This window comes from Lynx canadensis, chromosome A3, assembly GCF_007474595.2.
Source record: "Lynx canadensis isolate LIC74 chromosome A3, mLynCan4.pri.v2, whole genome shotgun sequence".
Classification (NCBI taxonomy): Eukaryota; Metazoa; Chordata; class Mammalia; order Carnivora; family Felidae; genus Lynx; species Lynx canadensis.
The window spans coordinates 16,072,127-16,088,564 of record NC_044305.1 but is presented as its reverse complement, the minus strand read 5'-3'; the positions used below and the strand labels follow the sequence as shown (position 1 = coordinate 16,088,564).

The following is a 16,438-nucleotide window of genomic DNA, read 5'->3' as shown; positions in this document are numbered from 1 at the left end:
AAACACAAGACCAAAGCAGCACTCTTAACCCCTCACTCCCTGTGCTCCTTATGGAAGGGAGCCGTTTATCATCACAGAGTTGGCATGACAACCAGAAACATTCAGGCACTCCCCAAACATCCAGCTTCCCTCCACCAGGATCTATAACCTTAAAAGGCATTACAAAAAGAATTTTTAGTGGCTCCTGGGAGGCTCAGTCGGTTAAGTACCCAACTCCAGCTCAAGTCATGATCTCATTGTTCATGGGTTCAAGCCCCATGTCAGGCTCTGTGCTGACAGCTCAGAGCCTGGAGACTGCATTGGATTCTGTCTCTGTCTCTGTCTCTGTCTCTGCCCCTCCCCCACTCACGCTCTGTCTCTTTCTCAAAAATAAGTAAACATTAAAAAAAAAATTTTTTTTTAAGTTTTTAGCCACAAAATCAGAAGACCTGAGGCTAGTTCCCCCTCGACCACTTAGTGGCCACAGGTATTTCTTTGTCCCTTTCTTACTGCGACTCTCCCATCTGGTCAGGGAAGGGGTTGGACTATCTCCTGGAGCCCTGGATGGGTCTAGAGCAAAACTGTCCAATAAAAATACAATGTGAATCACATACGTAATTTTTAAATTTTCTAACAGCCACATTCAAAAAAGTAAAATGACACAGATGAAATTAATTTAGTAATTATGTTACTAACATTATTAACTTAATAATAATATAATGATACATTCTACCCAGCCCAATATATCTAAAGAACCATTTCAACATGCAATCAATATGAAAAATCAATATAAAATTATTTTATACTTTTTTTCTTGCTAAGTCTCCAAAACCCAGTAAGTGCATTTCTCCCTTAACAGCACATCTCAGTTCAGATCGGCCCCATTTCAAGAGCTCAGCAGCCACTGAGAGACTACCCTATTGGTGACTGTAGGTCTAGAATATTTTTCAGTCCATAGCCCATTTTAGGGGGACATGCTTTCTCCACTTTCTCTCTTCCCCCTGGAAAAGCTACCCCAATCCTAGAATCTAAGCTGACAAGATCCATGGAAGCCCAGGACCAGGAACTTGAGGCCACAACAGAGAGAAAACCCAGGTCTGCCTGGACCAAGGAGTCTGGTGGCCGCTGGGGATGCTCCCTGTTGCTCTGAAGCTCGATTACTCACCAAAACCCCTGTGAGGGAGACAACCCTGCTTTCCCTCCTAACCCAAAGATTCCCTTAATTGGAAATTCAGTCTGAGCTTAAAACGGAGCCAGGGAGCTGCCCCCCACATGGCAACAGCCCCATAGGCATACAGAATGTGTTCCCTAGACCCACGAGGAATCCAAATCTTCCCTGCGCTCCCCTCCTGGCAGACCTTGTAGAAGAAGCCAAATACTACCTTCTCACTCCCAAGACTCAGTTCCCAGTTCTAGGCTTGGCAGCTCCAACGGAGCTCGTCACATTCAAGGGCACAGGACTTGGCAGAAAGGACAAGGAGGTCAGGGAAAGCAAGGGGGGCAGAGACGGCGAGATTTTGCCCCCAGCAGGGAAGAGCTCAGGGGAAACCCCTCCTTCTTCCCCAGCTTCCATTTCCTCACCTTCCAAACCAAACATGTTAGATGATGACCATGACTGCTTTGGCTCCTGGCTTCTCTGCACCAGACGTTTTCTAGGCATTAGCTCATCTACTGCTCAAAACAACTCTAGGAGGGAAGAAGATCCAGGGTTCAGAGTGGCGAAGCAATCTGGGCAAAGTCACACAGCTCTGCAGTAGAAGAGCAAGAACTCTAACTCATGATCTCCCAAATCAAGAGCCCAAGCTCTTACCTATTGTGAGCTCTGCCACGTCCCAGGGTGGCCCAGGACAGTGCTGGTTTATGCCTGCCATAACAATACACACTTGGCGTAATAATTTAAAATGTTCCCTTTGGAGGAAGGGACAGATCTTCCTTCCAGAAGAATTCCAGCTAATGTATGTTGATACTCCTCCCTCTGGAGCTTCATTCCAGAACTTTCTCCCTCTGAGGTGTGGACTGAACCTAGTGTCTGTATTCCAAAGAACAGAGTACGGGAAGGGGGAAATGGTAATCTGGCAGACACCAGGTGATCAAGGTTAACATCCTCTGTGACAAGTCATGTTGAGACCATGTGTCCTGATATGATGTGATAAGGACACCTCACCTCTATAGTCTTCTTCCCCGAAACCCATAACCTCCGTCTAACGATGAGACAAACATCAAACTGAGGGACATTCTACAAAACACCCGGCTGGTAGTTCTCAAAACTGTCAAGGTCGTAAAAAACAAAGGAAGGCTGAAAACCTGTCCCAGACCAGAGAAGACTGAAGAGAAACAACAATGGCAATGCTGGACACCGGATGGAACCCAGGAACAGGAAACGGACAACAGTGGAAAAACCAGTACAATTCAAACGAAGTCTAGAGTTTAATAAATAGTAAAGTACCAGTGTTGGCTTTGACCAATGTATCATGATAACGTAAGAACTTAACGCTAGGGGAAACTGGGCAGAGAGTATGGGTACTTTTCTTAAGATTTAAAAATACCATCTTTCTGTCTTAATGCTACTAACTGCTCACACATTCACAGCAATTTAAAGTTCACAAAGTTCAGAGATAGCAAGACGTGTTGTTTAAAGCTTTTTAGAATCAGAAACGTCGGGGCTGAAGCCTTCGTTCTCTCATTTGCTTGCCAGGCAGTCTCCGGCATATTATGTTCCTTCCTGGGCCTCAGTTTCCACATCTGTATAATGAATTCACTAAATGACGACAGTGACTAGTAATGCTTACTGAGCCCTTGCTGGGTGTCCCACACTGTAGCAGATACTGTGATGCACCACCCAGTTTCCCCTTCGGGACTGAAGGACTTATTTCTCCTCTCCTCCTCCCCTCGGCCACTCAGAGTGACACCGGTTGTCAGCCCTGTCCAGGGATTGCCCTTGGCTGAACAGAACCGTCCAGCCCCAGCTCACACCCCTTTCTTTCTTTCTTTTTTTAATGTTTGTTTATTTTTGAGAGAGAGAGAGAGAGACAGAGTGTGAGTGGGGGAGAGGCAGAGAGAGAGACACACACACACAGAATCCGAAGCGGGCTCCAGGCTCTGAGCTGTCAGCAAAGAGCCCGATGCGGGGCTTGAACCCACAAACTGTGAGGTCATGACCTGAGCCAAAGTTGGATGCTTAACCGCCTGAGCCACCCAGGTGCCCCTCACACCCCTTTCTGGAAGGTAGCTGCACCCAATGCAGAGGGTGTAAAGATCCAGCGACCTCACCTCAATTAGGGACAGCTCTGAAGGTCGTCTCCACAGCAGCGCACCCCTTGTGGTTGGCTGAGGCCTTTGTAGGGACTGCACTGCAGCCCAGCGTCTCCTGCCCAATCCAGCTTCCTTCCCTTCCCCACAAATGTTGATCCTGAGTCCTCCCCATAAACTTGCTGTACCCTGATCTCCACCTCAAATTCGGCTTCCAGGAGAACTCGCCCCATGACAGGACTGTAAACCACAGGACCTGCACTGTCTTTGTTAACCCTCAGACTAACCTTATTTTTCAAGATGACACAATGGAGGTTGAAGAAGAAAACGGACTTGGCCGAGAACATACAACAAAGAAATAGCTGTACCACACGTGGGGAAACTCAAGCTGGGACAGGCAAACTGATCCGCCCAGCTCTCAGCTGACAGAGGATAGATCCGGGATTTGATCTTAGGTTGGCTTAACCCTGAAGACCAAAGAGCCACAGCCTCCAGCCCAGGCCATTTAGAGCCACCAGCAGGATTGTCATGGGCACCAGGAGAGACGAATGCTTTTCACCACTGTCCTGTCACACCCGCTGATGTCCCCGCAGCTCACTCCACATTTGTGAGATGGCAATAATAACAGTACCTACCTTTTTGAGATGTTACAAAGATTAAGTGAGTTAATATAAGGTCTCAGTTAAGTAAAGGTCTCAGAACAGTGACCGGCCCATAAGGAGCCCTTTATAAGTGGTAGGCTAAAAACAAATCCCACGAGCAGCACATAGCTGCAACTGCAAGATGTTCTAAGAAAACGTCCATGCAGTTAAGTGACAGGGACTGGGTTTCATCAGCCCTCTAAGGGAGTCAGGCTTGACCTGAAGGAAGAGTAGGAATTAGATGGGCAACAAGATGGGGCGCCTCAGTGGCTCAGTCGGTTAAGCGTCCGACTCCTGATTTCAGTTCAGGTCATGATCTTGTGGTTCGTGGGTCTGAGCCCCACGGTCTGGCTCTGCGCTGACAGCGAGGGGAGCCTGCTTCTGATCCTCTGTCTCCCTCTCTCTGCCCCTCCCCCGCTCACACGCTTTCTCTCTCTCTCAAAAGAAAGAAGGAAAGGGAAGGGAAGGAAAGCAAAGGGAAGGGAAGGGGGCTAAATAGAAGCGTAGGAACCAGATTTATGAAGGGCCACTCACTATCTGGGTGATTTGGAACAAGTCACTTTATCTCTCTAAGCCTCATTTAGCCGATCTGTAAAATGTAAATAAAAATAGTACCCATCTTATAAAGTCCTTAAGGAAATGAAATGAGTCAATATTTATAAACTACTAAAATAGTGCCATGTGCACAGCAAGAGCTATAGATGTTTGAAGACAACATTAGAACCTTTTCCGAAGTACAACGAGAAGACATGGAGGGATCTGAACGTGAATGAAAGGGTGGTTGCTGAATGGATAGGAAGGTGCCTGGACACAGGGCCGGTAGATGGATGGGTGATAGCAGCTGAGTGAGTGGAAGTTACAGTTGGACACTGGAGGGGGTCGGATAGACGGATGATAGACGGGTGCTTGCGTGACTGGGTAGGTGGGTGGGACTGGACGTTGTTTCAGTGGATGGAAGCATGGCTGGGTGATGGGGGTGGTTGGATAAATGGAGGAGATTTGGTGAACGGAGGTGGCTAGGTGAATGAATGCATGGATGGATGTTAACATGGGTGGCTTGGTGCAGAAATGGACCCACAAACGTCTGGCAAACTAATCTTTGACAAAGCGGGAGAATATCCTGCGGAATACAGACAGTCTCTTCAGCAAATGGTGCTGGGAAAACTGGACAGTGGCATGCAGAAAAATGAACCTGGACCACTTTCTTACACTATACACAAAAAGAAACTCAAAACGGATGAAAGACCCAAACCTAAGACAGGAATCCTAGAGGATTGCTAGAGAAATCCTAGAGGAGAAAGTTGGCAAATCCTCTTTGACTCTGCCAGCCGCAGCAACTTCTTACCCAATACATCTCCGGAGGCAAGGAAGACAAAAGCGAAAATGAACTATTGGGACCTCATCAAAATAAAAAGCTTCTGCACAGCAAAGGAAACAGTCAGCGAAACCAAAAGGCAACCAACAGAATGGGAGAAGATATTTGCCAATGACATATCAGGTAAAGGGTTAGTATCCAAAATCTATAAAGAACTTATCAAACTCAACACCCAAAAAACAAATAATCCAGTGAAGAAATGGGAAAAAGACATGAATAGACACTTTTCCAAAGAAGACCTCCAGATGGCTAACAGACACAGGAAAAAATGCTCAACATCACTCATCATCAGGGAAATAAATACAAATCAAACCCACAATGAGATACCATCTCACACCTGTCAGAATGGCTCACATTAACAACTCAGGCAACAACAGATGTTGGCGAGGATGCGGAGAAAGAGGAACCTGTTGGCACTGCTGGTGGGAATGCAAACTGGTGCCGCCACTCTGGAAAACAGTGTGGAGCTTACTCAAAAAATTAAAAATAGAACTACCCTAAGACCCAGCGATTGCACTACTAGGTATTTATCCAAGGCATACAGGTGTGCTGTTTTGAAGGGGCACATGCACTCCAACATTTATAGCAGCACTATCAACAATAGCCAAAGTATGGAACAAGCCCAAATGTCCATCGATGGATGAATGGATAAAGAAGATGTGGTATATATATATATATATATATATATATATATATATACACACACACACACACACACACAATGGAATATTACTCAGAGATAAAAAAAAATGAAATCTTGCCATTTGCAACTACATGGATGGAACTAGAGGGTATTATGCTAAGTGAAATTAGTCAGAGAAGGACAAATATCAGATGACTTCACTCATATGAGGAACTTAAAATACAAAACCGATGAACATAAGGGAAGGGAAGCAAAAATACATTAAGAGACTCTTAAGTACAGAAAACAAACTGAGGGTTGCTGGAGGGGTTGTGGGCGGGGGGATGGGCTAAATGGGTAAGGGGCACTAAGGAAGACATCTGTTGGGATGAGCACTGGGTGTTATACATAGGGGATGAATCACTGGATTCGATTCCTGAAATCATTATTGTACTGCATGCTAACTTGGATGTAAATTAAAATAATAATAATAATAATAAATCAATCAAAAGATGGGTGGCTTGGCGGATAGGAGTAGTAGGTGAGTGAACATGGGTGGCTGGTGAATAAGGGGTGGATGGGTGGTTGAATGGGCGGGTGTCTAGGCGGTTGGGTGGACAGGTGGATGAATAGAGGGTTGGGTGGGTAAAAGGATAGAAAGTTGGATGGGTGGGTGGGGGTGGAGGAGGAAGTGGTTGGGTGGGTGGGTGGTTGTCCAGGTAGATGTTAGAGAGGCTGAGTGACTGGAGTGGTTGTTCGGGCGGGTAGTGGAGAAGTTAGGTGAATGAAGGGGCTGGGAGAATGAATGGATGACTGGGTGGCTGGACGGGTGGCTGGGGGTTGAATGTGTAATCAGAAAGTGGAGTGGGTGGTTGGGGTGAAGAGATGGTCGTCCAGGTGGCTCTTAGAAAGGCTGGATGAACGGAAGGGTTACTGAATGGAGGGTTGGATGAATGGGTGGATGGACAGGGGACCAGAAGCACCTCCAGTTAACTCTCTAAAGGTCGGGGAGAAGCCCTGACGGTGAAAGAAGCAGAACAGCCTTGGAGACCGGGCCTCCAGGGTCGCCCTGCCCCCGGGACCCCCTTCCCCGGCGGGGGCCCACCCCGCCTGCGCCCAGCCCCCGGGGGCCTACCTGGAGGCGGCGATCTCGGCCTTCTGGCGCGCGATGGCGGCGGCGCGCTGGGCGCCCTCCACGCTGTGCTCCACCTTCTGGCGGACCTTGCTGCTCTTGAGCGGCAGCACGCGGCGCTTGGTGCCCTTGACCAGCACGTTGTGGCGGTACTTGCCCTCCTCGCGGTGGCCGTCGGGCAGCGTGGTGCAGCCGTAGCCGTGGCGCAGGTTGTCCAGCCACTCGCCCTCGTAGCGGAGGCCGCTGGAGCGCTCGCTCACGCCGAAGCCCGAGCGCTTGTCGTTCTTCCACTCGCCCATGTAGGTCTCGGTGGTGGTGGCGTCGATGTCGGCCTCGAAGGGCGCGGCCTCGTCGGCGCCCTCCGCGCCCTCGGCGCCCTCGCCCAGGCTGGCGGTGGACGCGGCGTCGCTGGCGCCGGAGCTGAGGTCGCTCTTGAGGAAGCTGACGCGGCTGCGCTGGCTGCCCAGCGACGTGCGCGACTCCGCGCGCCTCAGCCGGCCCAGCAGCGCGCCCCGCTGGAAGAGGCCGCCGCCCTTGGGCGCCCGCGCCGCCTCGGCGTTGGCCAGCAGGCTGAGCGCGAAGCCGCCGCGCGGGATGGCGGCCGGGGGCGGCGTCGGGCCGTCGGGGGCGGGCGACGCGGGCGAGTCCGGGGCCACCGTGCCGTTGCTGTGCTCGCTGCGCAGGGACGAGAGCGACGTGCGCAGCGGCGAGCGCACCACCACGGCCATCCCGTAGGGCACGCTCTGGCGCACGCCGTAGCCGTGGCGCATGCCGTTGGTGAACTGGCCCTGGTAGGTCCCTGCGGGCGAGGAGAGGGCGCGTCAGTGGGCGGCTGGGAGGGCCCTGCGGGCGTGGGGCGAGGCGGGCCGGGGCGACGAGCGCGCGGGTGGGAGGGCGGACGACGCGGGGGGGAGGGGGCGCGTGGTCCGTGAGGGTGCGAGGACAGAAGTGCGACCGCCCTCTGCGCAGCGCAGTGGCGGGACTATTCCCGGCGGCCACAGTGAGGTCGCGCGAGTGGGCGTCAGCGTGTGACGCTGCGTGAGCGGGCGAGGCCCCGGAGTGCGTGCGGTTAAACGAGTGAGTGGCCAAAAGGAGTCTGCGGGATGGTGTGAATATTTCTGGTGGTAGGAGCACAGCAAGGTCACGAGTGTGCCAGGCGGGGTGAGTCAGTTTTAAAGTGCGAAGTTGCCCGAGCAGATGAGGTTCGGTGAGTGTGAATTTGAACGAGTACACAGATTGTGCAAGAGCACGAGTGGGCAAGACAGTGAGTTTGTGCCGTAGTGTGAATATTTGCATTTGTGGGAGTGTGCAGGGTCCTGGAAGGCTGTCAGATCATGAGTGTGCGAGGCAGTGTGTGCGCAGAGGGTGACCGAGATCACATGAGTGCGATGTAATGAGATGTAACGTAAGGTCATGCGAGTATTTGAGGTCTTGCGTATGAAAGGAAAGGCAAAATTGAGTGAGGGTGCAAAACCAGTAGAGGTTCAAAGCGTGCGGACTTGTGGGAGCAGGTACATCTATCTATGTGTGAGGTTAAATGCATGCGCGTAGTCATCATAGCGTGCAAGGTGGGCTAAGTGCCCAAGTTCCTGTGGAGGTGACATCATGGGGATGTGAGATGTTCTAAGTATGCAAGCCTGTCTGAGTGTTAAAGCACAGAATAACATGTGGCACTTGAGGCTGAGTGTATGAGGTTGTGGGCAGCAGGGAAACTGAGACCATGTAAGACCGTGTGTGTACAGGATAATGGCATGTACAAGGAGGTATCATCAGTGCAGGCCTTGCGTGTCCATCGGTGTGAGCACGTGAGCTCCTGGGAACAAGAGCCTATGTGAGTAGCCTGCCGAAAGCCAGCTCCCTGCCTTCATCTTTATGCCTTCAGCATGCAGGACAGTATCTGCCATAGTGTTCACGGAGTTGAGGGGGGAAATTCAGAGCCTTTGTTTTAACATGAGCTGATACTTTACCCTGGTTAACCAAAAAAGGCCCCAAATGGCCTTCTTCCCAGCAAATGCCCAGGATGGCTAGGGAACTGAAACGGCCGGCCAGGTAAGGGATTCCTAAGCTCAACCCAACAGGCATGCTCCCATTCGGGCCTTTGCACTGGCCGGTATCTCTGCTTGGAACTCCTTCCCTCCAGATACGCTTCATGTCTCTGCTCAGTGAGGCCTATCCTGACCACCCTATTTAAAATTGCCATCTGCTTGAGCACAAGCACCCTTATCTACCCCTTATCTACTGTTTTCTATGGTATGTATCCTCTTCTAACATATCATATGACTTAATTGTTGCATTTATTGCTTTTCTTTCCTCACTAGAATGGAAATTCATGAGGGCAGGGATCTTTCCTGTTTTGGTCTCTGATGTAGCCCCAGCATCTACAATAGGGCCTGGCACATAGGGGTGCTCTGTAAATACTTGCTGATTGATTGGCTGAACCTCCCCAGAAACTCCATCTCATTGTGTGACCTTGGGCAACTCTCTTCCCTTCTTAAGGCCTTGATTGCCCTGTCAATGACATGTTAGATATGAAACTCTCTAAAGTTTGGCCTAACTCTGAGACACTGGAATTCTAGAAGGACCTGCATTGTGACTCTGCAGGGGAAGGACAGCGTGTCCCTATGACTCTATACTATCTGGTCCCTCCCAGCCCAGGCTACTCCACCTTGGGCCCCTACTCCCACCCCGCCCCCATCACTTTCTGCATGAAGAGACTGCATTAAGAGTCATGTACAGTGCCAAGGGCTCATTTAAACATCTCAAAGTTCCTATCAGGTCGGTCCCTTGACGATGCTCATTTACAGGAGAGGAAGTTGGTGGTCTGAGAGGTTAAGTGACTTGACCAAGGAGGCAGAATCCAAACCCAAGTCTATCTGATGCCCGAAGTTCACACTCTGAGCCCCCAGTTCTCTATCCTGGCTGCCCTTCAGAAGCTCTAAAAAATACCAATTTCTGGGCCTCACCACCAGAAAGTCTGGCTTAATTTGTTTGCAGCCTCTCTACAGGCAGGCACACAGCCAGCAGTGAGAGGGACATCAGAGCTCTCCTCCTGTCAGTGACCAGCCATGGAAAGCCAATGACCATGGAATATGAGCTATAAAAGGGCCAAAGGGAAGTGGAGAGAGAGAAAGGAGATATCACTGGACATGATCTCATAGAAGAAGATGAAAATATGATCTCCATTTCACAGGTGGATGATTCAGAGAGATTGTGTGACTTGCCCAAAGTCACCTAGTAAGGAAGGAGCAGAACTGGGGTATGAACCCAAGGTCTGACTCAAGCTTGAGGAAGTGGGAAAATGGGTTTGTGTGGCAGGTGCAGAGAGCAGAGCAAAGAGAACGTGGTCCAGGGGATGAGAGAGTGGAGAGTTAAAACTAATGTGTTCCCCTTTCTAAGCTCATTCACATGTGGTCACATTATATGGGAGGCAAGGGGACAGACAGAAACTTGCAGTCAGAGACAAACTGATCTCAAATATCTAATCTGGAGAACTTTGGACAAGTTACTTCTTCAGATTTTCAATTTGCTTATCTGGAAAATGGAAAAATAATACCCACCTTCTAGGGTTTGGGGAAGATTAAAAAGGAAACAACAACAAACAAGGAAACAACCCCGGTTCCTGGGTGGCTCAGTTGGTTAAGCGTCCGACTTCAGCTCAGGTCATGATTTCATGGTTCGTGGGTTTGAACCCTGCATTGGGCTCTCTGCTAACAGCTCGGAGCCTGGAGCCTGCTTCGGATTCTGTGTCTCCCTGTCTCTCTCTGCCCTACCCCTGCTTGTGTTCTGTATCTCTCTCTCTCAAAAATAAATAAATTAAAATTTTTTTAAAAAAATGGAAACAACCCAAATGTCCATCAACTGGTAAATGGATGGACGGTGGTCAGCCACACGGTGGAATACTGGTCAGCGTTAAAAAGGAATAGACTGCTGGCATATCCAACACTGATGGATCTCAAAAACATGCTAAGTGAATAAAGCCAGAGATGAAAGAATACAAACTGTGCGATTCCAACTACATAAAAGCCTGGGGAAAAAAAACTAAAGTATAGTGACAGAAAGCAGATCTGTGGTTACCAGGGCTGCAGGTAGGAGGGATCTACCACAGAGGGGTACAAGGGAACTTTCCGAACTGATGGAAATGTTCTACACCTTGATTGTACTGGTGGTTACACAGGTGTATACATTTGTCAAGACCGTGCACTTAAAATGAATTCTCTGCCTGGAAACTATACCTTGATGTAACAAATAATCTAATTTGTAAATAAATTTTTAAGAAAAAAACCACTCCAGCACAGCATTCTGCAAATACCATTGGAAAATCCTGTCAACTCTCCTTTCCAAGTGACTCTGAAATCTGGCCACTTCTCACACCCCCCTGCTACTAGTTGGTAGCCTGAGCCACTGTTGTCTCTCGTCCTGGATTTGCATAATGGCTGCCACGCTGGTCTCTCTCTGTCCGTGCGCCTCTGTCCATTCCTAGCTCACTAATCACAGGGATTCTGTCCAAATGTAATAAAGTCAAAAATCACGACACTGCTCTGCCTCTTCTCATTCAGAGGAAAAGCTGAAGTCCTTAGTGATCCACAGACCTAACCTGATCTCATCCCCATCGCTCCTCTGTCCTCACATCCCTGCATTCCTCCTTTCCCTCACTCCACTCTGGCCACAAAGTCCTCCTTATTGTTCCTCCCATTCCATGAGCCATGCCCCTGCTTCGGGGCCTTTCTGTTTGCTGCTCCCTCTGCCTGAAACAGTCTTCCTCCAGAAATCTGCACAGCTCACTCCCAGAGAGGTATTTAATGGTTCCTATAAGACTCACCCAAGGTGACAAAGCTAATAAATATACCAAAACTCCCATCCATGTCCAGCTGTGCTCCTTACTGTGCTCAGAAGAAAGAAGAAAAACAAATATGTGAAAGGAGAAAGTGAACAAGAATGGAGCAGAGAAGTTGGTAACCTGGGAGAAAGACAGAGGACATCTAATCTCTGGGTTGGACACGTTTGTGAAATTAAATCAACCAATCTGCCTTTAGCTTAAAGTTGGCGTGAGATGGGCTGACATGGTCCCTTTAAGCCCAAGAGAAACTGAGATTGCTCTCGGCCACCAGCTGGGGAGGAAACGGCCAGGCTATATTAGGAAACTTACAAGCAAGTGGCAAGAGGCACAGACACCCAGGGGAGACTGGGAGTGACAGGGCCCTGGGAAGGGGGAAAAGCCAAGTGCTGGGGCCATCCCCAGCCTGACTCTCTCTAAGACAGGACAGCTCTCCCTGGGGACTGGAAGAACGCAGCATCTGCATCTGAAGAGAGGGAAAAGGAGGACCCTGCCCACAGCCATCTGGCTAAGATGAGCTTTCTATGGAAGGAAGTGCTTCCTGATCACCTTTGGGCTGGCCCCTCACTTGGCCTTGTAGACTCTACAGGGATTCTCACTGCCCTCAGGGTAAGAGGCAGGATTCTCAGCCTCTGACCCCGTCTCCAGTCACATTTGCCTTTCTACCTCAGGACCTTTGCACATGCTCCCGTCCCCCTCCACCTCTTCTCAGCGTGCTCTTCCCTTCTCTCTTCCCCTGGCCAACTTCTTTTGATATTTCAAGTTTCAGCTTAAATATGACTTCATCCAGGAGGGTTTCTTGAACCCTGCCCCCTGAGTACTGCCATATGATGTCATGTCTCCCTGTTCTTCTTGGCACTTTTCCCAATTGCAATTAAATAACTGTTAAGGTCATTTGTCCACCATAAGCCTTTCCCACTGGACTTTGGCTTCCAAGAGGGAGGGAGCCATATCCAGCTTATTCCTGCTATGATCCCAGCATCTAGCACAATTCCCAGGCCCAAGGAAGCCTACAGTAAACATCTGATGAATCTGTATCTTCTCTGCAGTGATACCCTTCCATTCTTCCAGGGGCAGGAACCACATTTTCTTTTTTCCTTCATGACTCAGCACATGGTAAGTACTCAATAGTGACTGGCAGTGGCTGCCAATGTGGTCAGGTCTAGATTTAGCAGCCCAAACCCTGGAAATTATTGGGGTACATGTAAAAGGCTGGTAAATACCGTTCTGTCCCTCACACCAGGCTCCTAAAGTTAATAAAACCTGAATATCATCTTCTCCCTGCAGTTGCCCTTCTGGTTTAGTACAGAATAAGCTGGGTTTCAACCTTGACTCTGATGCCAAATAGTTCTAAAACATGTCGAACTATTTAAGCCTGCTGAGCCTCAGCTTGTCCTTCTTAAAATGGAGATAATGATACATACTTTAGATCATCGTTCATTCACTTGTTTGAATTTAACGAGTATTTGCTATGGACCTGGAATTCTTGGTGTTAGATGCTGGGGACACAGTGATAAATAGACATGATCTCCACCCTCAAGAGGCATAGAGTTGAGTGCCAAGGATAGACTAGATTTAAGCAACCACCACAGAAATAAATGTTAGGCAGCCACACCAGTGATGCAGAGTGATAATGGTCCAGGCCTTAGGTGGTGAGGGAGGATTGGCGGACCAAGGAATAAATGAACCATATGTGAGGCAGCTAGTACACAGTAAGTGCTCAATAAAGGCTAGTTTTGGCAGGCTAGAATCTTTGCTCAGAAAAGCTCGCCCAGAAAGGATTAACTGGAGAGTTGAAAAGGAGCCGGGGAGGACAGAAAGAACTCAGAGGGAGAGAACGAGCCCAGCTCCAATTTTCCACCTACGTCTGCTTGCTTGTAAGAAAGCAGGCTTATGCGCTGGGATGCCCAGGCTTGGCTGCTTTGGCCACATCTCTGACCCAGGAGGCCTTAAAGTTTCTGTCCTTGGGAGGAAGAAAATTTGGGGGGTTCTCTTCATCAATGAGACCTGCCTCCACACCCTGTAGACACACATGAGAGAGTAGTTTCTGGAAACCATATTTATAGTACAAGATCCACCCTTTGGGGGAGAGATTATGACGTAACTGACGTGGACACTGGAGTTTTTTAAAGCACCTCTGATGGCTCAAATATGCAACTTGAGTAAGAGCTGCAAAACTCTACACTAGCCTCTCGTTAACCAGTTGGCTCCGTTCCTTCTGTCAAACCTGTGACATGCTGTACCTGGCAGGTGTCATGCAGATCCCAGTGGTTACCCAATAGCGGATTTCTCCTTTGCTGATGGAACCTCGTTCTGTTCAAGGGCCCAGACCTCCTTCCTGGGCCTCAGAGAAAGGTTCCTTATCCAGGGGTAAATCCTGATTGCTCTCAGCCAGACTTCATGTCTACTTACCTTGCCAATGATTGGATTCGATGTGAGCATTTGATGAAATCCAGCATTGAGACCGGAGGGAGAGTTTGCTGGGGGGCAGGCCAGGGAGGCAGGAAAGAGTTCCTAGTTCTTATAAGGAGAAACATGCAGGCATACACTCTTCTGCTGCTGGGTATTGCTGCATGTGGAGGTGACCCCTGGAGCTGTGGCAGCCAACCTAGTACCATGAAGCCACTGAGAATAGAGTTGACACTATATGGATGCAGAGCAGAACATGGCAGGACCCTGGGTCCTTGTTGACATTGTTGAGCCTCCAAGTTAACCAATCCTGAGACTCTCTTACCTCTGGATTCTTCTCTATGTGAGATTATAAATATCCTTATTGTTTAAGTCTGTGCTGTCCAACATGGCAGCCAGGAGACACAGGTGGTTATTGAGCACCAGATTGCAAAGAATTAGCACCAAAAAAATGTAAAATACATCACTAATAATTATATATTGATTACATGTAGAGATGGTATTTTGGTTATTGGGTCAAATAAAATATATATTTTTTAAGGAGGCTCCACACCCAACATGGAGCCCAACGTAGGGCTCAAATTCAGACCCTGAAATCAAGCTGAGATCAAGAGTCAGATGCTTAACCAACTGAGCCATCCAGGTGCCCCTAAATAAAATATATTATTAAAGTTAATTTCACCTTTTTACCTGTGGCTACTAGAAAATTTTAAATTGCATCTGTAGTCCACATTATATTTCTGTAGAAAATGCTTATTTAATTCACTTGGAGTTAGGGTTTTCTGTTTCCCACAGACAAAAAAAAATATCCTAACAGGTATAGGTGTCATCATTGTGATTTTATAGTTGGAACAATCGAAACTAAGAATTTAAATTACTTGCTTCAAGTACAGCAGCTGTTGGTGGTCACAGCGAGGTGTCCTGACCAGTGCTTTCTCCTCTACGCCTCTAGGAATCTGAGAACATCCCTTACGAGCTAAAGGTTTGCAATCCTTCATCCAGACCTCAGCTCTGAAGGGAGCGGACCATTTCAGAAACCCAAGGGAAGTCTAGGAGATCAAGAACCCACTTTGACCCAGAGAAGAGACATGTGGCCCAGACCAGGGATTCTGCCTCCAAATACAGAATGGACACTGAGAACATCACCCCCTCTGGCCAGTGACACCTGCCTATTTCCAGGAAACTGTCTGAGGTCTGAACACCAGTGTCCCTGGAGGACTGAACAGAGATGGAGAGAGAAGAATCAGGGCTAACTCCTCTCCTGTGGTCCCCGCTGCCTATGGAAGTCCTGACCTGACAGTCCATTGTCTTCATGACCTGGTCCCAATTCACCCTCCTAGTTTTGTCTTCCCAAATCCACCAAAGCCCAGCTTCAAAGTCATCTCCTCCAGAAAACCTTCCTGGAGTATCTTTTTTCCTCCATACTCTCATTGCTTGAGACATTTGTCACTTCTTACCTCTTATACAGCTATCTCATCTATATCTTGTCTATTTGGTCTAATAGCCATTCTTGGTCCTTCCTCAAATCCTTTCCCATAGTGTCAGATGTCAGCACAAGATCTTTGACAGGACTATGGAAGTGTCATCAGCAGATCTCAGACGTTGTTTAAGATGGAGAATGGCAGGCAGGGGACTGAGCAACCGAGAGTCCAGAAGTCAGTGGCTCTTGTCCAGGTGCACCAAAATTGGGCCATGTAAACCAGGAATGCACAGCAGTGAACAAGCATGCCCTTATGCCACAGATACCTATATAGATGCTCCTAAATATAGGGGACCCATCCCAGCTCAACTCTAACCCACCTTGATAAATACCATGGACCCAGTGTCCCTGAGAAAGCAAGCCAGGCCTGAGACATCTTTGGGGGCAGCAGAATAATGGAAATTGTTTGGGCTTTGGAAACAGACAGACCTGACTCTGAATATTTCTTTAATTTCCCCCACTTCTCTTTATCTTCACCCCATCCATCTAGTCCAGGCTGCACCAGTGCCTCCTGGTTAACTACAACAGCATCTCCCCTGGTCTCCCGCCTCCCCTGATGCTGCAGTCCACCCTTTGCTGCTGCCAGAGTCATCATCTTAATAAGATGTAGATCTGATCAGGTGACCCCGCCTAAAACCCTGCAGTGGTTTCCGAGTGCCTCAAGGATAGTCTTGGGTCCCTAGGAAGCCAAGATTGCATGTGAGTGATTTTGGGGGA

General features: G+C 48.8%; 1 protein-coding gene across 1 annotated transcript in view; it reads right to left on the bottom strand.

The window, feature by feature from the left end:
• Positions 1–16,438, bottom strand: part of JPH2 (junctophilin 2) — a 69,509-nt gene that overhangs the window by 39,712 nt on the left and 13,359 nt on the right. The window contains exon 2 of the mRNA XM_030309563.1: positions 7,002–7,797. Within this exon, the coding sequence (XP_030165423.1) occupies positions 7,002–7,797 (796 nt within the window). The remainder of the gene's footprint in view (positions 1–7,001; positions 7,798–16,438) is intronic.